General features: G+C 34.9%; 1 protein-coding gene across 1 annotated transcript in view; it reads left to right on the forward strand.

Annotated features, from left to right (window-relative positions):
- Positions 1-24,904, forward strand: part of FBXL13 (F-box and leucine-rich repeat protein 13) — a gene marked incomplete at its 5' end in the record, with an annotated part of 67,132 nt that overhangs the window by 28,245 nt on the left and 13,983 nt on the right. Inside the window, 6 exon segments of the mRNA XM_009710125.1 lie at positions 6,849-6,947; positions 7,578-7,695; positions 7,852-8,014; positions 11,019-11,138; positions 12,150-12,276; positions 19,981-20,064. Of these exon segments, the coding sequence (XP_009708427.1) occupies positions 6,849-6,947; positions 7,578-7,695; positions 7,852-8,014; positions 11,019-11,138; positions 12,150-12,276; positions 19,981-20,064 (711 nt within the window).

Here is a 24,904-nt window from a genome sequence, read left to right on the forward strand (position 1 = left end):
TATTTTTTTTTCCCCTCGTTGGATTAACTAAACCAAAGGGAACTTCTGTAAGGCTAATGTTTCACAATTAGTTAGAAAAATGTAGTGAAATTATAGTATAAACATTTAAATTATGCTAAAAATTGTTCTATAGAATAGGATATATATTCCCTAGAATGTATATATTCCCTGTTTTTTCATGTTTCCTGTTTTTTCCTTCATTTTAACATTACACTTCTTTATAGATGAGTTCTTATATTACCGTTACTACTGTAGGACTTGAATGTCTATTTAGAAAGCCCATCTGTAAAATGGGTTATTATGCTGATGATTTTGCGAATGGCAACTTGAGGACCAGGGCATTTAAACAGCTTGTTAAAACAGTTAGGCAGAAAACTGGGAATAAAGCACACATTTTCTAGTCTGTTATCATAAAACAAGGCAGTCTTTCCTTTGGCTATTGCATTAATACATGGTAATAATACTGGATGAATTGTAGGTATGGATTTTTTTCGTAAAATCTCAGTAATTAAGGTTGTGTCATTATGACATGGGTGATAAATATTTTTATTAATGAGTTTCAAGATATTTTCATAAAAATGAAGAGGTTCTCTTGTGTCCCACTCAAAAGGTGTCTCATTATACCATTGATATTCTCAGAATTGTTTAGAAACCATAAGATTTCTTTGTGCTGCTTCTGAAGATGAACAGTATAGGTGGAAAATTTTCTGCTATTAGGCACAAAACTGAAAAGATGGAAGGGTATAAAGCAATTGCATGTCATTTACCAACATATTAGATTGAGATTATACAGCTAGAACAGTTTGGTGAGAGATATTTTCAGTTAAATCGGAAACATGGAGATTTTCAAAGAAATTGACCTTTTACTTTTGGTGCCAACATCTATGTCTGATTTTCAGACTGGAACTATTCTGGCCCAAAATGTGTTAGAGCGGTCTGTCTATTGCTGTGGATTACAACAGCTGCATAAGAGATTACAGGCCACTGGGAAAAATAAATTTGACCCTTTCATTTCTTGACATCCTGCAGTGTTTGTGGGGATGTCAGAGCAGCTCTTGGCAAGCATGTAGCCTTCACCAGAAAAAGGGGCCATCACTTGGGGAGAAAGTCTGAGCCATGTTCTTTATTTATTGAAGAAGAGGACTCATTGTTTACACTTCCTGAGTACAAACTCATGTAACAGAAGAATACTTCGTTGTAAGTTACACATGCACTATTCTATATTTTTAGAAATATGGTAATTCAGGAGTATGTTAATATAAGCTTCTTTTGCACAGTGGAAAATTGAAAGAAAAACAACATGTGGAGGCAAGCCATCAATGTAATATGCCAAACATCTGAAAGGATGTCACAATTCGTTTTATCATTCTTGACAAATACAGAATAAAAAAAAAAAGATAGCCCCTTGTGCACCACATGAGTACTTCCTCAATCCTGAATACTGATTTTCAGCTTTCTGCACTCATAGTGCATTGACAATATTAGAATCATAGAATGGTGGTTCTTCAAAATCCCTTCTGTGCTGCAGGCAGCATTCTGCCTTGCAGGGTGGATTCCACAAATACAATCAGTTTAAGGGGAGGAAGAAAGAATTTTAAAGCAGTACTATATGTGTAGCAAATAAGCCAAAACTTGAATTAAAATTCTGTGTGTTCCTATTCCTTGGAATTAAGAAAATTACAAAATGATGAAATTAAATTAATTTTGAGATTCTTACAAGCATTTCCTCATTTCTACATTTATTTTCTAAATCTATGGGGACAAATCTTTAGCTATGGTTTGCTCCATGTTTATTTTGATGTGCTTCCATTTCAGATCACAGTATGCTAGCATACAGTTAAGAAAAAAAACAAATCAGTCATTTACATATTAGACTGAAAACTCCTTGCAGACAAGGGATTATATTTTATGTACCATCATTGCATTGACTTCTGATCCTGTATGTGCAAGAAAAGGAATACATTTATAAAATGATCTGAGTCATGCAGGAAAAGTCTTTTTTTGCAGAATTTTGTAGATCTAAGACTCATCATAACCTTCAAAACATCCTCCCTCACAATTGGTTTGAAGAAGGAGGTTTAAGTGGGATTTTACTGATCCAGGGCAAAGAGTGCAGTATTAAATTCCATATGTATCCTAACATTGATTCTCAGGTCAAGCTGTTCGCTCTTGAGGCAATCTATTAAACATTGAAATTCTAAGTGAGTTAAGAAAGTAATTGTTTACTAAAATGTGCGCAAAGTTTCATATTTCTACACCTTATCTTCAAGAGTGCCTGAAGTTTCATAGATAATCCATAAGGGCTTTAGAAAAGAAATTCAAGATTAAGATTTTATTGTTCTAGAAATAAAGGAAAATAAGACAAATACATGTGATATTGCAGAAGCATCTAAATGTTGACTAATTTAATTGAATCGTATCTGAACGCATGTTTCACACTGAGACTTTCTCAACCTGTTGCTTGAGATCCGTTATCCAGCTTCAAGTTAAAAAACAGTTAAAGTGAAAAATATGTGAAACAATATATGCAGGGGTATTATTAGCTGCTTCAGTATAATTGTTTTTGGCTTGCGTGGAGGAAAACACTAAATTGCTGCTATTTGTGGTATCAAATGGCTGTTAAGCAAACAGTGTTTTTCCAGACAAAGAGATTAAAAGTCCTTTAGACTGCAGTTAACATTATGCAATCTTTACTGAATTCCAGAAACAGATATGCTAGTTCTGTCCACACCTCAACATTGTTGAGTGTGATCTGATTACCTGCTACCTACTATCTATCCTTTTGAGAATGGGAATTTAACTTAATTTTAGGCATCTAACCTAAGGTAGTGCCTAGAAAGTTACCTTCATTTATCTATATAACAATTAGAGAGGGAGAGAGATCTCCAGGGGTGATTCAGGCTTTTTCAGGTCTGACCTGTCATGGGATCTTTCTTGCTATTTGCTATACAGGGATTCCAGGTTTCATAATTGTCTCACGTACACACCTCAGTTATATTCCTAATTTCAGCGGATTAAACAAAGGCTTTAGCATTTGCAGTCTATTTTTAAAATCACCATCAATGTTATTGGCACTTTCTTGACTTGTCATTTTTCCTACCTATTTCCCCGATTTTGAAGTCCTCTGAACTGTGATTCCTCTTCTACAGTTATCAGAAGACTTTATAAGCCTCGCAAATACTTTTCTTACTGCTCAGTTAAATGGCTAACATTTGCAAAGTCAGGAGCTTAAAACTAGGCTCCTGAGTCTGCATTTAGGTTTTTTCAGTGATATTCTTAAAATCTTGGCCAAAACAACAGGTAATGTCATGTAACTTAAGATCCATCATTTAAAGGTGTTTGCATCTGAATTTTAGGTACCTAGACATGAGGGATCTTGTATTCCTACTCTCTGTATCTAACTGTGATCACCGACCTAGATAGGTATTTTTACAGTTAACAATGTGTTCATGGTAAAAAGAAATATCCCAAGAACAATTGGCAGCAGACTTTGTTAAGCCCCATTGATTAAACCGTTTGATTAGCCGTCATAGGAGTAAGTTGTAGTTAGTTACAATTGATGCATGCATGTGAACCGAGTCTTACAAAATTTCTTCACTTTGAACAATAAGTATAGCTGAACATGGCATGTTCTGCACTATCTCAGCTTTTGAGTGACTGTTCCTTGGGAGCAGAGTTATTCCTTCTCATTATAGCAAATCTGTTCAGCAGTTACAAGGGGAAATCCTACTGTCATAACAGCTGAAGCATACTTGAACTGCTCAATAAACTGTGGCTGATTTTTTAGAGCGTGAAAAGCTCAGTCTTCTTTTGAAAAGGCATGTTCAGATTATAATAGACAGTGTTATTACCATGTATTACAACAAACTGTATGATGTAACATCCCCTCTCTTCTCTTGGGAATGGTTGCTCTTTGTAGTATCTGGACCAAGGACAAGACTCAATTACCAGAAATTCACCTCTCAAACTGAAATTTTTAAGAGGTGATTTGTTTCACTTTAACGTATTAAACTACTTGGTGCATGTGGTAGAAATGTGCTGTCTTCTGTTGTTGCACTGCGTGAGAGCCAACAATGAGGAGGCCTGTTGCAGGGTTAGGTAAACTCTTACTCAAATGGATTGGTCATGCCGTGTTAGGGCAGTCAGCACTTCTTGACCAGCAGAGAATGGAGTTTTCCCAATACCTCCCTCAGGCAGCGGCTTGCATGATGTTCACAATTTAAACTAATCCCTTTCATACATACCGAAGTTTTTGGGCTGAGGAAACTGGACATAGGATTACATTGTCCTACATTACATATACCAATAGTGAGTAAAAAACTGTAGAATTTGGACAACTGAATTTCTGAGAACTAGCACCCATCTTTCCATGCTGACATTTTACCTGGTGATCATTACCGGTTGAAAAGAGGATTGCCTTTGATCATAGAAGCCCTACACTAGTACTGGTTATTTTGCAATCATTTGGGGTGGGAAAATCCAACCTATCCATGCTGATGGATGAGATCTGCAGTACTATCTGCAGATCCTCACTCGTGTTACCCACATCAACTGCATTCCCAAAGTCATGGTGTCCTTTTGTCCAGCAGACATGCCTCAGTTGGAGGGGGTGTGACAGCCTGGACTGCACCAAGAGGCTTTACATGCTCTGACTAGCTTGTAGTTACAAGATGGTTATCTTTCTGTATAATCCTTTTCTGCAGGCTTCCCTCCTGCCTCCTAACATTTTGCTCTTTTTCCTTCTTCAACTCTTTTACAATATGGCTGTTTTCAGAGGAACCTGATCTAGAGTTACACAGCTGCACCGTATCAGACATGAGCTTGAACACAGGCAGCTGACAGAGGGTAGTTGATGGGATTTATATCGCCATGCATTACCTGTAAATTATTTCCTATAGTTATTTTGATGGTAGGGTTTTCACTCTGTCATTTTGCAGGCTGTTACAGACCCACTGTAGGAAAAACATTCATGCTACACTTTTCCTGAGCTTAAAACACATTGAACTATTTGCATCCACAGTGCTAACAGTGCCAGTGCATGTCATGAGCCACACCATATTCTGTCTGTCTGGACATGAGACCTGCATCAACACTTTAAGCCTAAGAACACATTTGACGGACATGTAGCCAGTTCTCCTGTAGTGCTGACACCCCCCTGCGCAAGGGAAAAAGTGCAAAGAGTGCCACAATCCCTTACGAAGGAGAGACAAGACATTTAACATCAAAATATTGAAAACAATTTATAAACAATCTGTTTAAAAGGCAATTCCAGCCTGAAAATAAAGAGCAAGCCAACCTGGCCATAAGTTAAAAGATGGGGCATTATGCCAGAAAAGAAAAAACAGTCTGCCTTGATGATAGTTTGAAGTCAGATACTCAGTTCATAAAAAAATTTTCACATACACAAAAAGAACCTAAATGTTAAATTTTTGAAAAGAAGAAGAGACAGAAACCCAATATGTTAACCGCCTCACTCAATGCCAGAGTGAAAGGAAAGCAGGCTTGACCCTTATTTCCACTGAGAAGTAGTTGTGGGGAGCAGTCAGATGTGCTACAAAGGCTGGACGCTGCAGGTGCAAGAACTGGAAGCATCTTCTGGTGCACTGCTACCATACTGACCTGTGGTGGGTAATTAGCTGCTGCTTAGCTTCTGGCTTTTTTTTTCTGTGACTATCTCCTGTCTGCTAATGGTGTCCACTGCCAGACAACATCTATACCCTAAGCAGAGCCTGTGTTTTACACTGCTGTTCCCTTTAAGCAATGTAACTAAGCAAATCAGGCTTCTGCAGGAGCTGAAGAGGCAGGGTACAGCAAGAATCCCTCCCAGTATACTTTATCTTTGAAGTTTCCTCCTTTGGATTCTTGTCTCCACAGGCCTTATTTGATACCCAAGAGAACATACCAGACTGCTTTTTTTGTGGATGTTTTGCAAATGAATTCCTGGTGCAGAGCACAGCTGTAGTCTGAACTGCACAAGATTATTGCATTATACAACTTCAAAACCCTGGGAAATAGTGAGATCTCTACATGCAAATATCAGGGAGGGGGCAGGGGGAGGCTATTTCATGGGGAGGAATGGTTCACATCCATGTTGTCTGTAGAACATGGAGCTAAAAGGAAACTGTCCTGTACTTTACACAGGATTTATATGTCAAAGGAACTACTTTGTATGCCCAAAAGTGAACTGACATCTGTTGAATTTGGGCAGTTGAAGAACTGAGTCTCTGAAGTCACTCTCTGGAGTGATGAAGGGAATAAACTGAATTGACAGATCCATCTGTCCATTCATAGTTTCATGGAATATTGCTCTGTTAGAGTATGCAGAGTTGGTGATGTCATCCTACATGAAGGATTCTGTAAATGAGCTCCATGTTATTGTGATTGTATAGGATCTTTCTTTGTATCCTGTCTGAATTTAACACACATTTTGCTATGGGTCAGGAAAAAACAATGAAGATTACCGCATTCAAACCTTGCTTCAAACTAGATGTGAGCATCTGCCATGTGTGAATACCTCATAAGGTTGGGAAAACAAAGGTAGAAGGATGTGACAATGACATTCATCGCTACTCCCATAAACGGTGTTGACTGTAGAAATTGTTGTGCCTTACTCTTACTTGCTCAGTAGACACATTTTTGGAACAGATCCTGGATTTGGATTGTTGTTAAAATTTCCGAATAATATGTATACCTCATGGATCTGTTCTTCTTTTAATGGGATTAATGCATTTCTTCTTTTAGTGAGCATCTAGGTACCTATGATTTTAAAGTATTGAAAAGATCTCAAGCCTTTCCTGTATTGTTTTTGTTAGGCTTCCTAAGACATAAATATTTTATTTCTTACTTAGATTTCAGTTGATGGCTTCAAAAATATTGCCAATGGCTGCAGTGGGATTCAAGATTTGCTAATCAACAAAATGCCAACTCTTACAGACAGATGTATTCAAGTAAGAAATTGAAAATAAATCTGTACTTTGAGAAACTTTCTGATGTTGGAAAACTGGGTTATCCTCTCAACTGACTTTAAAGAAAGCTATGCAGATACAATTTAAGAGGAAATTTTCTCCCTGAAAACATTTTTTGAAACTATTATCCAATTGTGTTTATAAATCTTACTCACTTGCAGTCGCTTTCAGAAAATTTCAGTTGTCTTCTTTTGCTGCATGGGTATGGCTGAATTATGGTCTTTCATTTTATAAATGAGAGTTTTCCGTTTTTTCAGTGTTAAGCAAATACAATATATGGGAACAGCATTCTGCTATTGATGTTGCTCATCAAAAAAGGATTTTCAGGCTTCTGCGAAAGTTATTGTTAACTAGATCACTGTCTCAGATGTCTGCCATACTTCTTGTCTCCAGTTACCTACTTCTTTTCCTTGTGTTCTCACACATAATAAATATATGGAGAATTTCAGTAGTTTACATACCGCTCACTGTCTAGAAGTTACGGTTAAAATGGAATATAACTATTTGTTTGAAATTGTAACATTTGGTATTATATGCAGAATATTTGCTGATCTTTTGTTACATGACAGCATAGGTACATGAATATTTTATTTCACCTTTTTCTCTTCAAAGGCTCTGGTTGAAAAATGCCAACAGATAAAGTCTGTTGTCTTTCTTGACTCGCCACACCTTTCTGATACAACTTTTAAAGCCCTTGCTGAATGTAAACTTGTCAAGGTCAGCATTGAAGGTTAGTATAATAATTCACAAAATTATTATGATGATGTATTTTTAAAATTCATCCAGATAATTTGAAATAAATATTTCAGCTGATTTCAATGGGTATTTGGATCAGGCCCTTAATGTAAGTTGGATATGTAACTTACATCTTTATATATTTCAACAGGGAATAACCAAATTACTGATTTAAGTTTCCAGTTGATGAGTAAATGCTGCCCATACATCAGGCACATTCATATGGCTGATTGTCAGAAGATTACAGATACTGGTCTTAAGATGATTTCACCATTGAAGCATATTCTTGTACTGAATGTAGCGGACTGCGTAAGGTACTATATCACATCCAGATTTCTGTAAACCATTGCAAAGGAATTTTAGTAAAGTTAGTTATACTCATAAAAAGTCCTCTTTCAGTTTTAAAGTCATTCTGTTTTAAAACTTAAGTGTTTCAGTTTTAAAAATAAATTCTTAGAGTGTTAACACATGTATCTTAATATTTAAAAAATATTTTATACGAGTAGTTTTTTGTTCCTATATCATATTTTCAAAAATCCATTCATTATTACTCCAGGTCAAGCAAAAAAATCAACTGTAGATGTAATATTACTTAATAGCCATGGCATATTTTAGTGATGGAAGGTGGCTACAAAGAAGATGAAAATGATAACTGATGACAAAGCCAGTGCCACAGCTTTATTAAAATTTGGATATTGTTTAATTTTGTGAACATTAAAATAATACTTTATAACTATCTAGTACTAAGACATTAACAAAACTGCCAATTTTTTACAGTTACCAAGACAACATTGTAATTTATTTTGTAGAGAAAGTATATATGTTATGTGAAGACTGTTTTCCACTTCAGGTGTGTCATGTATCACTAGAAACAAAGACAAATGAAAGGGCTTCCAAAGATGCATGCTTGTTCCCTGTTTTGTGGCACGGTGATGGAGTCATGGGTGGGAGGCAAAACCTCCAAACATTTCAAAATCAACAGACTTGTAAAATAATGCAAAGAAGCTAGAATTGCTGCTTATCTTAAAATTTCTGATGTCATGTGAAGTTTTAGGGATTCTGCTTTAATGTGTAACTGAAGTGCTTTTTATGCCTGTTAATGCTGTATAAAAATCTGATAACATTGCATGTAGATGAACTGAGAAGTGCTGGAGTAATACTGTGACATCATGTTAGTAGTTCAGATGGACAGATGGGACAGCTGCCTACATTGTCTGGTTTAACATTTAGAAGGCTGGATTTTCCAGTCTGTTAGCCAAATCTTGGGCTGTGAGTGTGTTTGCACATGTGTCCACTGTCTCTACTGCTAAAGAATTGCTGAATGACCTTAACAAAACTTTTTAAGTGGTTGTAAAGCTATTGTAAAACTCTGTACTTATATTATTGGTTTTGCAGACACTTGTGAAAGTTTTGGCATTAAGAAAGTTATAGATTGTAACACATCTAAACTTGGTAAAGACTTTCTCTCAAGAGATACGAAACTACAAAAAAGGGGATTGTTAGTATTTGTGTTTCTCTTATTTGGACAGTGTGTTGCTATAAAAGTTGACACTGTGAGTTAGAAACATTTAGGAATCTGTCATAGAAATCAAGGGAAGCGCTATACCAGTGGTAGAATCTTAAGAACAGATTTTGAAATACTTAGCCATCTTAGTGCTCTTCATCAGTTTCCTTTTTTTTCATTGACATTTTATCTTAGTCTAAGAGTTTAAGTTACTTAGTCATGTGGAAATTTTTTAAAGAAATGAAAGGGACAGAAAGAGAAAATCTAACAATTCAGAATTCTTAAATTACAGGAAGTATTTGACTACATGTGAAATGAAGAAAGTAAGTTAACTGGTCATGGTTATTAGAATTAAGAAATAGTAGAAATGTGAGTAAAAAGGTGTCTAAAAATGGACACAAGCAATGTGGTGGCTCATACCCTTGACACATTTCCCAGTTTAAGTATCTTAACGTATGATAAAGCAGCGTGTGGCCTGTGTTCTTACACAGTTAATCTGCTGACTAGAGAAACTTAGCATGAGTATTCACAGCACAACTATCTCAAAAGTTATAATGTGTCTATTTCAGCCTCAAGCTCAGTGTGATTAGTGTGATTACAGAATATCTCTTTTTTTTTTTTTTTTTTTTTAATGCAGTTGGGTGTATTGGTAGGCGTTGCATTCCTTACAGACTTTATGCAAGTTAATTATTATAAAATCATAGAAACATTATGGTTGGAAGAGACCTCAAAGATCAAGTCCAACCGTAAAAAAAAAATTGTATTCTGAAAGTATATTTTGTAAATTTACCTATCTTGAATGAAAAACAACTGCACTGTGAAATAACACCAAAACTACCACAGTGGTTGAATTATTGCAGAGTGATTACTTTAACACTTTATGAATTATGGCTTCATTTTTAGCTTGTGGTCACACAATGAGGCTCTGTTTAGATTATCCTTTATTAGTAGTGCTATTCCTATGCAGGTGTTTCTAGGACTTTGGGATTTGCAGTGATTCTTTGTGCTGCAACAAACTGTACCAGCCAAAATATGATTCTGTCCTACAGAATTCTGGAACTAATTTTTTATTCATCAGGGAACACAGAATAAATACTGGGAATGCATTGAAAAGCTATGTGTACAAGTAATGTTAAACATACCAGAGATATGAACTGTATTGAAACACTTACCCAAGTTGTAGTCAGCTCCCTAACCCTCTTGAGTTGGCTGAAAGATTTTCTATCATCTATCTACTTAATTTTTGTAACCTTTGTGTATATTATGAGTTAGTGATTCGTGTATGAGACATACAATTGATTAAGTGAAACACTCCAAAGAAGAACTCAGCTTAACTCTTCATGCATGTGTACAGAACAGCTACAGCTTACATATACTACCTATGGCTTTTGCTTTTGTGCTAGAAGATAATTTTTCCTTTAAATTATTTCTGTTCCTTAAATTAAGAAAGATACTAAAACAAAAATAACTCTGAAATGTTTGATCAGGTTCTGATGCTTTCTAGATAGGTTTTTCAACCTCTGTCTTTTGGGGTGCTATCATATCTGAGAGTTGGAACTAATGGAAGTTCTCATAATCTCCAACAGAGTTTTTTTCAGAAAGTTCTGGTTTTCAACAGTTCCAAAGAGCAGCTATCTTTCTAATCAAGCCATTAATTATTCTGACTCCTTTTGGGAGTTTAAAAGGCTATTAGAAATATACAATTATTAATTTCTACTTATCTACAATGCAAGCTGCTGAATACAAATTGCATATTGACTTGTATGGACTGGAAAAAATACATATTATAAATATTGCCTACATTTCTCTTTTAGAATCAGTGATGGAGGCGTAAGGCCATTTGTACAAGGTTCTTCAGGAGCTAAGCTAAGAGAGCTGAATTTGACTAATTGTATTCGTGTCACTGATGCTTCTGCCACAGAAATAGCACAAAGGTACCATAGTCCAGTACAATATTTTTCTAGTGTGGTTAGACTTTCAACATATTTCTAATGTTAATATTCTTAATATGTTAATAAATGGGTAAAATTATACAGCAGTTATATACAGAAAATTGTACTAGATAAATGACTAGTCCCTTCTGGCATTGTGAATCTCTTAAAAAATGATCCATTATATGAAGGGGAATTCATCAATATAAATATGGAAACCTGAGAATTCTTAATTTTAGAGGGAAAAAAGTGCTTAAATGATGGTTGTCAGTAAAAAAACTGCATTAAAAGATTAGTCTGTATAAGTCGTATTTTTGTAAACTCAGTAAATACTAATATCTGCAGAAACAAAAAACACTCTCTTGCTAAACTTCTTCAATTCCAGTTCCTCAGGAGTAATATTGGATAGCTGAGCATCTCTGAGCACAGATTTCTTAGGTCTTCTGGTTTGGTTATGGGAACATGCAGTTAATGGTGCTTACTTTCACAGTAAAATTCAGTCTTCCATGTATGGTCAGTCAGTGCTGATTTGCAGAACCTGGCAATGTCTTCATTTGCTGTGTACTGTTATTTGTGTAGATGTAGCTGGGTGTGGGTACAGGCATGGGGTCCTGAATTCTGTCGTTGTGGTGAGGTTTGAAGTTCCTGTGCAAGATATGAGGGATTTGGAGATGAGGACAAGTCAAGCATTAAACTAATTAAAAAAATATTTTTATTTGTAATATAGCTCCTTGATTTCCGTATTTTGATTTAATTTCATTGCTGTTCATCATTTGAAATATTTGTGATGCTTGTGCATTATGAATATAATCCTTGGAAGTGCCTATGTAAGCTAGGTATCAAAAGTCTGGTATAATTTCATGCGTCTAGAGTACTTATTTTCATAGGTCCCCTGAAAAAAACTTAGCAAGGTTTATTACAAAAAGGTACTTCCTATGCTACATTTCTGTAGCAAAAGTAGAAAGATGACATTTCTGTTTGTTTGTTTGTTTGTTTGTTTTAAATTTAATTTAGATGTCATGAATTGACCTACCTAAATCTGCGTCACTGTGAAAATGTGACTGATGCTGGAATTGAAGCTTTGGGAAATATGTCATCATTGATATCCATTGACCTCTCTGGAAGCAGCATCTCAGATATGGTATATATATGATTAAAGAATGAAGAATGTGTTTACTATTTATCTAGGCTTTCTGAAAAAATGCAATAAAAATCCATTCATTTAAAAACCTGCATGGATATGAAGCAGTGGAGTTGCAGTATCATGAAAACATATTTAGAAATGTATATAATACAGTATTAACCCATGTATAGGCAGTACCCATTAAAAGGTAATACTTACGTTGAACAATTCTCACATTTGAAAAAAAGAAACAGAAACTGTCAAAAAGAGAAAGTGTAGCTGCTGTGAAACTGATCTGAAAAAATGTTTGTTAAACTGAAGTTTTTTGCTACAGGATGATTAGACCTGAGGAAAACTGGGGAAAAAAAAAAAAAAGATATTTTTTAAATTTTATATTTGTAAAAGTTGTGTTTTCCATGAACTAGATTTTGTGGTGAAAAATCCTGAATGTTAGCTGTAGCAGAGGCACTGCTTTACACTGTGGTCTAGAAAATAATTGCTACTGAAAGAATTACTAACAAGGTATCTTCAATGTGTCAAGTTGCTAAGACTCTGGAAAACAAAATAGCGAGTGTGGGAGCCAGGTGAAACATCACAGGCCTCCACATTAGATGTTCTTGGCAGGTCCTGCCTTGTGCGCAGGATTCACAGCCATTTTGCTGTTTCTTTTACTTTTGGGACAAACTCTTTTCACTGAACACAGAAACCTAGGAGAAACCTTGTGAAAAAACTTGCCATAGAGACTATTCACTCAGTCGCAATTCAAACAGAATTCTGACTAAGAACTTTATTATCTATCTCTAACACAGAGTCTGTGCAAAAGTAATTAAAATGTGAAAAAAGTAATTAAAATGCCTGTGTCTTTTGTGGAGGCCTGGAAAAAAAAATTAAGCTAAATAAAGGTTGGAAAATCCAAGAAGACTTCATGTAATGTGATCATTTAAAATATCATTAAATTATATCTAAATGAAATTTATAATCCCCTGAATTACAGTCCCACAATGTTTCAACAGAAATGTTTTCTTTCTCCTTGCCTGCCACAGCTGGTCTTTTAAAGTGCTATGTTGCTTCTCACTCTTGTTTTTACATAGCACAACCCATGACCTCGGCAATAAGCCAAGCTTTTTGCTTACACTGCATTTCTAAGGCTTTCAGTTGCCTCCCTCCCACAAGACAGATAAATCAACCCGGAAATTAGCCATTTATCATTTTTGTAATTTCTGATATGATTGCTAGGACTAGCTACAAAACTGTTATGGTTTTTGCTGTTCACTGTGGTTTAAGTATATAACATTCACACATGTGTAATAAATACATTTTCTAATCCTGAAACATGATTTGATAAAAGGAAACCTAGCAGTCTGCTTTGCAACGAGCTACTATTTGTATGCATTGACTTTATATTATGCATTTTATTAGCATATAGATGAAGTTGTATTAAGATATCTTTAAATTAGGACTTTGTAAGTACTGTTGCCAAATTGCTTTAGAAATGTAGCAGAGAACACAATGTTTTATATGCAGTAATCGACACCATTATGCTGTGCTGATAAAGAGAAAATGTAAAGCTTATATGCTTTCCTGTAGTCTGTGCAGTAGATCTCTGTTGCTTTTGCCATCTTGCTATTTAGTGTGAAACACGTAGAATGCACAACATAGATTTGCACTACACAGGAGAATTTTTCTTTCTAGTTTTTCAAATGACGGCAGAATCATTCTGCCCATCAAAGCAGAGCAGAAAGTACTGCAATAAGGATGACATATACTTAAGGAAAGGACAGAGGAGAAAAGATACAGTAGAGTCAGATTTTTGTGCAGATTTGTGCCTCAGGTATGATTGATTTAATCAAAATGGAATTTCTTTCCACTGTTGGTGGAAACTCTGTAGTTTCTCTGATGCCAAATAAGTTAAATGTTCCTGTTTCAATCTGTCTTTCATTCAGGGAATGTATTGCACTTGGAAGAAATATATTGACTCTCAGAATTTTCCTGATGAGATCTTGTTAATGAAATAAAGTACCCTGTAGACTCACAGTAATTAAAATATGCAGTGCTAATAAGAAATACAGCACTCACCTCTCTCTCATGTTTGGAGAAGTTTATTATCCTTGTCCTGAGTCTACTTGTCAACAGAAAGACTGGGAATTGAATAAAAATGATCATTGCATCTATTCAAATTTTGGTATTGTATAGAAAGTTATGCATTTTACTTTGAGAGAAAATGCCTAGGAAAACTTCTAAACAGAACCTAGAATAAGGCAAGTAATTCATCACATATTTAAGGTTGTATGTATGCTTGCATGTCTTGCTAGATAAAAATCAAAGACCATTCATTAACAAAACCAAATATTATCCAATGAAGAGGATATCAGCTTTATACATTTGAGAGACTGGTGGCATACCAAAGACGTTACTGCACTTTTCTCATTAGGGCTTTGATTATATTGCTTTTACTTACATAAAATACATAACGTAACATTAAATAAAATAAAACACAATTACATCTAAAATATTGATTTATTCACTCAGTTATTTTAGCATTCATCCTTTTACATTTCAGAAAATATATCCTTGTTTATTCAAAATTGATTTTTTAAAAATAAATTAACACACATTTTTAAGTCTCAATAACTTTTTTTAATAGTGGAAAGGACATTAGTTCTGTTTTTGTCACTCCTGAAGTACTAGAAATTGGTTTCTTAGAGCTATAAGCAACTTTAAAGAGACTTAGAAATGGAAAGATTTGCAACTTAGTGACAGCATCTTTTTTTTTTAAAGACTCAATGACTGTGCAAAAAATGTTGAGTTCTTTGAAAAAACTGTCTTTAAATTCTTTGAGAAAACTCCCTTTTTTCTTGCTAGCCTCCTGTCCCTCACTGTTTTCCCTCACCTTTCACTCTCCTGAACTCCCTGGAATAGGGACCATAGGTTTTGGGGTTTGAATTGTGAGTATTATGAACATTTTCATGAATGCATAGATAATACTGTAATCACAGCTCATTTTAGATATCATTGTAAAGGGCATTTACAATACATACAAGGTGTTTAAGCTTCTATTTTGGAGCTGGAAAGACTGTCATTTAGGGGTAAAACCTATTTCTCTTTCTTATAAGAGCAGTCTCAGTGACTCAGTGGAAATGCTTCCTTGAGTTAGAGAAGCAATTTTATTTATAAACTTTATTCTCATGCTCTCCATATTTTTGTTAAAATGTCTTGAACTTTTTCTGATGTCTAAATGACACAGCTTTGGCAGCTTTGCTGCAAGTCTGAGAGTCTGAAAGCATGCAGCTGCCTAGCTTTCCTTGTTCTGACACAAACTGCTAATGCATATGGCCTGGACCACCCATCTTCTTGGGACATGAGAAAAACATTAAGTATAGAAGTGTCAGGACATTTGAAGAAAGTGTCTTAAGTCAAGCAGGATTTAGATAGTCAGAAAAAGCATAGTAAAAAATAATAAAAGGAATTGTTAAAGTAACTTAGTTGAATCCTGAGATATATAGAGCATCCAGCAACAAAAACAGTATATGCCCTGACATAGACTCAGGGAAGCTTAATATCAGTGGTGAATTATATGCAGTGTAATAATGAGAGAGAAAAAAATAACCTAAGACATAAAAACTACGTAAAATACTTTAAAAGTGGGAAGAGCCCTGATATACTTCTGAAATCAAAGATAAAAAGGAAATATGAAGTGTGCAAAGAAATGTTCTTTGCTTCGGCATTTTGTTCCACAGTGATTCTCATGCATTAAATTATCTCTCGTAATAATCTAAGGCCCCATTCTCTCTTCTGGCTGAAATACCTCCCAGGAATTATGTGTGGCATCAAGTCAGCTGATCAGTCACAGATTTTTTGCATGCTATGTGTAGTTACTCTTTATAGTTGAGGATAATTTGTAATCATGAGGAAATCTGGAGCAGTGGTTATATGGATGTATAAACAATTACCTCAACTTGCTTTTCTTATGTGTTTGTACTTAGTTATCTTCAGAACCTGGCTGGTCCTGAAGACAAAGCTGCAACATAAATACTTACTAATATTTTAATAATAAGTTTCTAAATAAGGAAAAAAACCACCCAAACCCAAAAGCGGTATTTTGGCTTTCCACAGTTATCTAGAGTAATTTCTTTGCACTCTTAGTGGGATTCTGGATCTATGGTGACTTGAATCCGTAGCCTGGCTCCACATTTTGGTCTGTTGGAAAATTACGCCAGTAGGACTGAGGAAGAGCCTTGTAAAGGTTAAGAAGAAGGTAAAGAATATTATCAGGACTAATAGATATAACCAGCAACAGACCGCAAATTAATTAGTCGCATTTGATTTCCAAAGGAAAGGATGTGACAAATCATACGCATTCCCAAGGCAGGGAAAAGGAAATGTTAAAATATATTAAAATGGGCTCCAAATTCAAATGTTAGCACTCCAGTTTGCTTGGGAGAATAGAGAAGGAGAGAATTTAGCCTGGAGACTTAGAAACTTAATTCTGCATAGAAATAGAAAATGCTAACACAGAGAGTCATTACAATCAATGCCAGATGGGCTAACACCTTGATCCCCAGTGCAAATCTGTAGGAATTAAAGGTACTTAGCAATGTTGAAAATTGGGCTCGATATTTTTACAGGATGTTTTGTTACAATGGAAGCCCTGTTGTCTGGACTTAGTGTCAAGAAACATTGGCAAATGTATTTCATAAGTTATGATCTGGTCTAGCCGCAAATGGTGTTAGGTACAGAAATTAAATTTTATGGCATGCATTAACACAAAGTCATGCAGGGGGATTTCTGCACTGCGATAGCAAAATGTCTCTACAGTTCCTGTAAACAGATCTGTCCCACCTTTATATTAGCTCAGGTATTGCAAACACCATAGCTACGTTTGGTAAGAACTTGCCATTTTCCAGAATGTTTTTGCTATCTGAAACTGAACTTTGTTCTGCCACGTATGTATCGTTATTAGCAAAATAATACTGCATGATAGAAATTACATTCTTGTCTTCTAGTGTTTGATCCATGAAACTGGTACCTGACTGTGGCTAATCTGTGCAAAAATCTGAACATTTTAGAGGATAAGATGGGTCATTTAATATTAAATGGCTCAGAAATGGAAGGTGGAAGATACCTCTTTAAGAGCTGTCTTCCCAGATTTGAGTCACTTTGAGGTCAGTCTTTTTGGTTTGGGGTATGAACAGGAAGTAACATCTGTATATCTCTTGAACATAAAGATACATTACAGATGCTGACCTTTAAGGTTACACAGAGATATGTGAACAGAAATCTCTGAAGAAGTTGAAAATAGCGTACCACATGGTTGTTGTTAGCGAGAGATGGTACATTCGTTGCAGTCTGCAGTTGAAAGGCAAAGACTTGCAGCTTGTGAATATAAATAATAAAGAGTTGTTCTTTGGTATGCCATAGCCTCAGATGTCTTTTGCCTCTAGCAAGTAAAGACCCTCACCAACTGGTAGAGTCGATACTCATTTTCTCATGTACAAAACCCATGGTGAAATAATAATAAAATATGTTCTGCAAATGTCTGTAGGCCTCACATAATAAAGTAAATGAAACAGAACAAAAATGTAAAAATTGCTTGAAAAAAGCAGCTGTTGGAGAGGAATAAGAAGTTTCTTTTAAAGTGGTTTCCTAAATGGAAATGGTAATATACATGCTATACAAGAGACGCGAGACAAAGCCTTCCCTTCCTCCATGGCAACAGAAGATTGATCCAAGATACATGGGGTGATTTCTTTATGTTAAAGGGGAAGTATGCTTTTGGAGACACATAGAGTGGGTGATCCTAGTCAGTATGTTGCACAGTATTTGTTTTGCTTGCATCTATTTCCAGGAGTTCCAATGATAATATGATAGCTCTGACCATATCTTTCAAAAATGTCAGGAGGCTTAGTATAGAAGATAAAAGTCCCTAGAAATAGGTCAGTATGCTGGATGGGGGTCCCTGATGTTATTTATTAGGGAATACTGCTGAATAAATCAGAAAGTCTAATAAAACTGGTGATAACTGGCTCCTTTGTAGATATGTTAGATACAAAAATAATATTTAAAAATTTCATATAGGTTAGCTTCCTGTGTAGAGCTTGTTTGAAGAAGTTTCTTTCTGGAAATGTAAAAGTTTCATAGTTTTTCTATGTAATAGACAGTTCCTAATGACCTTCCTTGTCTTCCATGTCTTCCCTCGTTCCCTTCACAAATCTGGAATTATTAAGGAAATACCTCAAAGGAGACCTTGATTTCCTTTGGGAAAAAAAAAAAAAAGTTGTTCTGTGGTTCAGTGTCACTCTAGTAATATAAAAGATTATAAATTAACTTTGAAGTTATAGCAGCATTACTTGTCATGTAGCAAAAAATTTTATAATATTCTTCAGTATTTCATTACCAAGTATATTAAAGTGGTGCCATTTTTAAATAAAGAAAAATGGAAAAAGAAATTATGTCCATAAGGTCACACGTATCACTATCAGTCTGTGCTGTAAGGAATTCAAGTTCTGACATAAACCCACTTGGGGTTTAAGTACATAACTTTTTTTTTGTCTTGAATAGGAGTGCTCTGGTCAACAAAAATTTGATATCTGTAGATTTTCATGAAGCTGTTGAAAGTAACGCTCACCACATAATTGCGTCTGCTGAGAAAAATGCAAATTTCTTTGTTTTCATAAGTAGCCAGAATTGGAAATCTCTTTCATTATTCCATTTTTTGTTCTTATTCAGCCTGTGAGATTTCAGGAATTTGCAAAATTTGAACTCTAGCCGCACTCTTCCAGCATTATCATTACAGTGTCCACATCTGGATTCCAGACACTATTTACATGTGCTTATTTTTTCAAGATGATATTTCCTCTCTGCGCAATGCTGTGCATTGCCTAATTGTAGATAATTTATTAACCATATGGAATAAAGTGATAACTTTTTTTTTCAGTAAGGTTTACTTTCTTGATATAAAGCACTGAGATATTCTGCTGTGACTATCAAAATACATTTTACAAAGTCAACATTTAATTCTCCTTCAGATTAGAGAGTTTAGGATCAGAACATGGTCCTGTTTCCTGGTGTACAAGCAGTAAAAGTCACAAAATATCTTCGGGTCCTTTTGCACTCCTAAAATAGGAATTTACCAAAGTTTTCACCTCCCTGTTGTCTTGAATATGGGGGTTGTTCATGCACCTATGAGTGTGACTGCACCATTTCAAATGCTGTCTTGTACCATAGCTGTAGCCATAAAGCCCTTACTGGTAAGCAAATCATAAAGGCAGCACTTTTAAGATATTATTTGGTCATAGCAAATTTTGTTCTTCCAATAAAAAAAAAATTGTGAAAACTTCTTTCAAACCCAAATTTTAGAGGAGATCTGTAAATGTATTTTGCTTTATGAGAGTCCTGGTCTGTGTCTCATGGAAGTATTTCAGGCCACAGTACTTTTCTTCAGTTTCTTTCTTTCTGAACAGGAAGGAAAATATGATTTTTTTGTTTTCTCAATTGAATTATTTCTGCAAAGAATTCTTCACCCTTGTACATACTTCAAGCAAAAATTGGAGGATAAACTATATGCATTCTGCTGAAGAGAATGTCTTAAAAAGTGCTGTAATTCTTGGATAGAAACTTTAATATACAGGCATTGGACATTATTGACCATCTTAACATATTAAATGTAATTACATATAATTGCATGGATTGATTTTTAAGATTAATTTTTCTGGAATTTTTTAGGGCTTGAGAGCCCTTGGCCGCCATGGAAAAATAAAGGAACTTTCTATATCAGAATGCAAAAACATCAGTGATACTGGGATTCAGGTAAAACTTCACCTCTTTTCTTGGTGTTTCCTGGAAGCCTCTGTATTTCTTCAAATTCACTAGGTCCAAAACTGATCTTCCTTTACTCTATATGTCATCATTTAGTCTTCATTACACCATTCTGCACTCTCACTCTTACAAATGATTCTCCCCTTTCATACCTTTCCATGTTTTTTCATGCCTTCCGTGAATTTTAATGCATCTTGAATTCTGCTTGACTCTGAAATTCACTCCAAAAGAGCCTTAATTTCTACTGAATTGTACTGTGCAAATTGCAGTCTAAATTGCTGGTACTATTATTTCTTTCTTGCTCTACAAATCCTTCAGCAATTTCTATCGAAAACATACTTTTCCCATTGCTGGTGTAGGCTTTCAGGTCTTGCTTTCTGCTTCTTTAGTCAGTAATTTTTTGAATGCCATATTTAGATGACTTAGCATGCCTAGCTCAATGGAATAGTTGAATTTCTTTTAGTCTGTTACACTTGGTTCCTCATGTGCTGCTGATATAATACATCGCTACATATCATTATCTCGTAGTGACACAAAAATATGTTTCGATATACCTCTAAAGGCATATGTCTTACCAGCATAAATGGTATGATTACTGTGATTAAAAATAACAAGTTATATTTCAATAAGAAATGCATGTTCATCTTCTCCAAATTGAATAGATGTCTTAGCTGTTTTATGGGAAAAATAGCACAAATTGCACTGTGTCATTATTTGAAAAAAACCTTTTAAAATGTCCTACAAAAACATCAAATGCATAATTTATTCATATCTAATGATAAAACTAATCTGCTAGAAAATGGACTATATGCCTTTTAAGCTAGATGTTTGAAATACTGACTTCTTATTCTAAAGATCTCATCATGCTCACAGCAAGACATGTATTGAATCTCACTAAACTTCATTTTCCCCATTGTTCTTAAAATAAAAAGATTAAGTTAAAATATGTATTGTTTAGTGTTTTGATCTTACATTTAGCCTATGAATTTAGAAATTTCCCAGGGTCAATAATCTTTATAAAGTAATCAGACAGGAAATTAATTAATTTGTAGAAAGGCAACCTACAAATTGTACTTGCCACAAAGGCAGTTGATAGTAAGTTATGAAGTTACACAGTGAGAAAATACTTTCTCTTTTGAATAATCAGCAGTCATCATAGAAATATTAATACTAATACAGTATTTTAATTTCATTTTACAATGCTTATGAATTTTTTTATATTTCTGATTTACTGATTCTTGTGTTTTTTTAATGAATGCCAACAATGAGACTTGCCATCCAAATATTTGACTTACCCTATCAACATAGCAGTAATTACATACTAAATTCTGATTTATTAGTATTCATTGTCTTGTTTTGGTGAAATCAGTTTTTCGGTGTCACTGTAATGCTTTTTATGGGTAAGGCATTGCATTGGAGACTGGAAAAGATTCAGAGAAGGTAACAGGGATGATCAGAGGTATGGTGCAATCTCCATAAAAGGAACAAATAAGTAAGTGAGGAACCTGCGGTCTGGAGAGGGAATGGCTGAGAGAATACGACTGAGATCTGTTCAATCGCAAGTGGCATGAAAAGGGGGGATAGAGGTCAACTTTTTGCTGTTTACTTCCATACATAATCTAGTGGGCATGAAATGAACCTAGTTTGAAAATTCAGAATGAAGAAAAGGAGATGACTGTTTCCAAAATGTAAGGTTAAACTGTGAAATTCTTTATCCTTATCACAGGTTGCTTGAAATTTACCTAAATCCTTATGGAGATCTAACAGATTCGATATGATTGCATAAATTTACTGCTTTGTGTTTCAGAACAATATAAGAAATAAACACTAGTTGGTAACTTTACAGTAGGAAAAAGAACCATCCAATTTGTTAGGAAGGAGAGACGATTTACATCCAAATAAGAGCACTTTTTTCCATGATTGAGAATTGTTCCTAACCCTATGCAACAGAAATACTTAAATAATTTTTTTTTAATTATATCAATTTCATGCCCATAAACAGCTGCAGATCATAAGGCTGCAGGTCAGGCAATGCCATCGCATAATCCCAGTCTTCAGCTTCTACATTTTTTCCATTATAAAGCTCCAACATCTATCATTTCATAGCCATATATTGTAAGACTGACTCAGTTGTTGCTGTACCACAAGGGATGCATCTGGATTGAATCTTGTTACCCAACATACATGTCAGGTCATTAGGATTTGCTTCTTTAGGAATAATTCTGACTCACTTTTCATGAATGCTCTGTGTAAAGTTCCATGTTTTTAACTGAAACAATGACCAAGTATGTACATCTTGTGTACATCATGGAAAATTGTGTAGCACCAGTGCTGCTGCTTTCAAAGGAGAATATTCACTTCTGCCTTGTGCTATGCTTATGACTATGGAGCGATTTCAGTTGTCTCACTACATAGAGTAAGTTAAAAAAAAAAAAAACCTGTGAAAAAAAGAAGTGTTTATGCTTTCCTTGTCTGCCATATGAATTTGAACTTTTTGAGAAAGAAAGCATCAGCAGGGAGTACATGTAGGAGTTACAGAAGCCATGCTGTCATGGATCTAGCAAGGGCAGGAGAAAGAAGAAGAGGTATGAAGTAACTCGAAACAAAATGGCAAGTCCTTTTTTGTAAGTTCAATCTAAGGATATGAGTCTATGGAATATTTGTGGAGAGTAACCCCATTGTATGCTGCATGACTTGGTTATCCTTTGATTATATAAAGAATATTTAAATTATGTGAAAAGAAAATGCATATTAAGAGGGTTTTACTAGCACTGTTAAGGTAAATTGCTGGAAAGTTATAAAATAACTGAATAATATAACCAAAAATAATACAAACAGAAATAATGTTGAAAGTCCAGTGTTAATTCTTTTACTTGTTCCCAGGCATTAGAACAGTATGTAAATGCTTATGTGATCACATAATTTGTAAATAGGATCTTTGCTCATTCATAGGTCAGATGATGCTCACTTAATGAGCAGCAATTTAGTATTTCATATTTTCATTCATGCTTGTGTGTGTCCTCAGGCCTTATTTACACAGAATTAAAATTGTGCAAATAAGTTAGAAAATTATGTTCTTTTCTTCATATAGTATTTGATTCTTTGTAATGTCTAAATGTTTTGCAAACATTATTTATCTTCACAACCTCTTCTGTTATTTTCTTTATAGGCATAGTACCAGGGATACAGAGACGAAGAGAGCAAACAAAACTCCATTCCCTTGATTGCGAATATAATTTTAGTGCTATTTGCAAAATAACATAGGGGTAGACTTAAGAGCAAATTCAGAACTTAACTTTGAAGGATATTTTAAATATGTATGTAGACAAACTATGCCAGTAAAAACAAGATAAACATAATCTCACAGGCATTGAAATCTTGGCTTCAGCTTGTGTTACATACCCTAGCTGAGAATGTAGTGATTAAGTCATCACATCTGAGGCCTAATTCTGAAGGGAGTGGAGTTTCTCTTATACATGGATAAAAAAACGTTCAGTTAGTGGGTTTAGAATGTTTCTGTATTGCAGGTAGCAAACAGCCTGTAGAGCTAAGATTGAAATACAAAAGGTACAGAAGCCAATTAATATAAATTCTGAATTGTCCACTCTAACCAGTCCTAAGTTAAAACATTGACATGCTAATATTTTTGTAAAATAAAACAAGAACCAAAAGCCCAAGAAGCACTGCCTTGATACAGCTGTGATGATAGAAAAAAAGAAGCTAGAATGAGGATACAGACAAAAAGTTCTAAAATTCCAGTCTATGAAACAAATTTCAGACTTAATAAGTTTCTTTACATCTGTTAGGTAAGACTTATGAAAATCACACAGAACCACATAATTTTTGGTCATAACAAAGCTAACATTTTCCAGTGATCAACCATATGTTAGTGTCTGAGTTCCTGTTCTACGTAAGGAAAAAAATAGCCGTGTGTCAAAGACAATAGTCTGATTACTACAGAATTTTTTTCAGAATGATAAATATGTAATATTTGTACATGATAAGTATGTGCATTTGTGTGTGTCTGTGTGCATGCACTTGTGTTATTTATCCGTGTAGTCTTTAGTCTGTTTATCTCAGGACTAATTCTTGAAAGTTTTGAAAAGCTTCATGCAACCAGTGTTTTTTATTCAATCTGCTACATAAGTATTTCCTTCTTTCTTCTACAGAGATAGACTTCTCATTCCAGTGAATGACGAATTACACTGGACTTAGGCCAAGATTAGCAGGGCTAGAAGTTCAGCTCAGTGACAAATTTAAGGCATCTCACCATGGTTTTAGGCTGGACATCACAGAAGAGGAGAGATTCTCACTGAAGCTAAGGCTTTGCTTGAGCCGCAGCATATTCTGTGATGCTGACATCGTGGCACCGTTAGGTGAAGAAATAAGATTTTAGGCTGTTTGGTTCTTGAGTTAACAAATCTGAAAGCTCTTCAAGAGAAGGTTTCCACAAACACAAATTATATACCTTCTCCTTCTCTTTGTAGGTCTAGAAGTGAATATTTTCAGGTTTGAAAAAGATTCAGGACAAAAGGTAAACAAAGTTTCAGAATGCAAAGGAGAAAAGGATATTTTATGAAAAAAACTCTTCATAGGAGTTTCATTGCAAACAATAAATGTGCATAGTATCCCAAAGTTATAACGACCCGTGTTTCATGAGAGGCAAAATTTTATGTGGGATTCTCTGATGCTATTGAAAATACATACTTCAATGTGCATTTTGCCAAAAATTTTCATTCATATGATCACCTGTCAGAAGTGCAAGTATCAAATGTAAGATGAAAAATACAGGAGCACATTGAGTTGGTCAAATTGTCCCTTTGGTCTTTTC

This window comes from Cariama cristata, unplaced genomic scaffold (genome assembly GCF_000690535.1).
Source record: "Cariama cristata isolate BGI_N322 unplaced genomic scaffold, ASM69053v1 scaffold381, whole genome shotgun sequence".
Classification (NCBI taxonomy): Eukaryota; Metazoa; Chordata; class Aves; order Cariamiformes; family Cariamidae; genus Cariama; species Cariama cristata.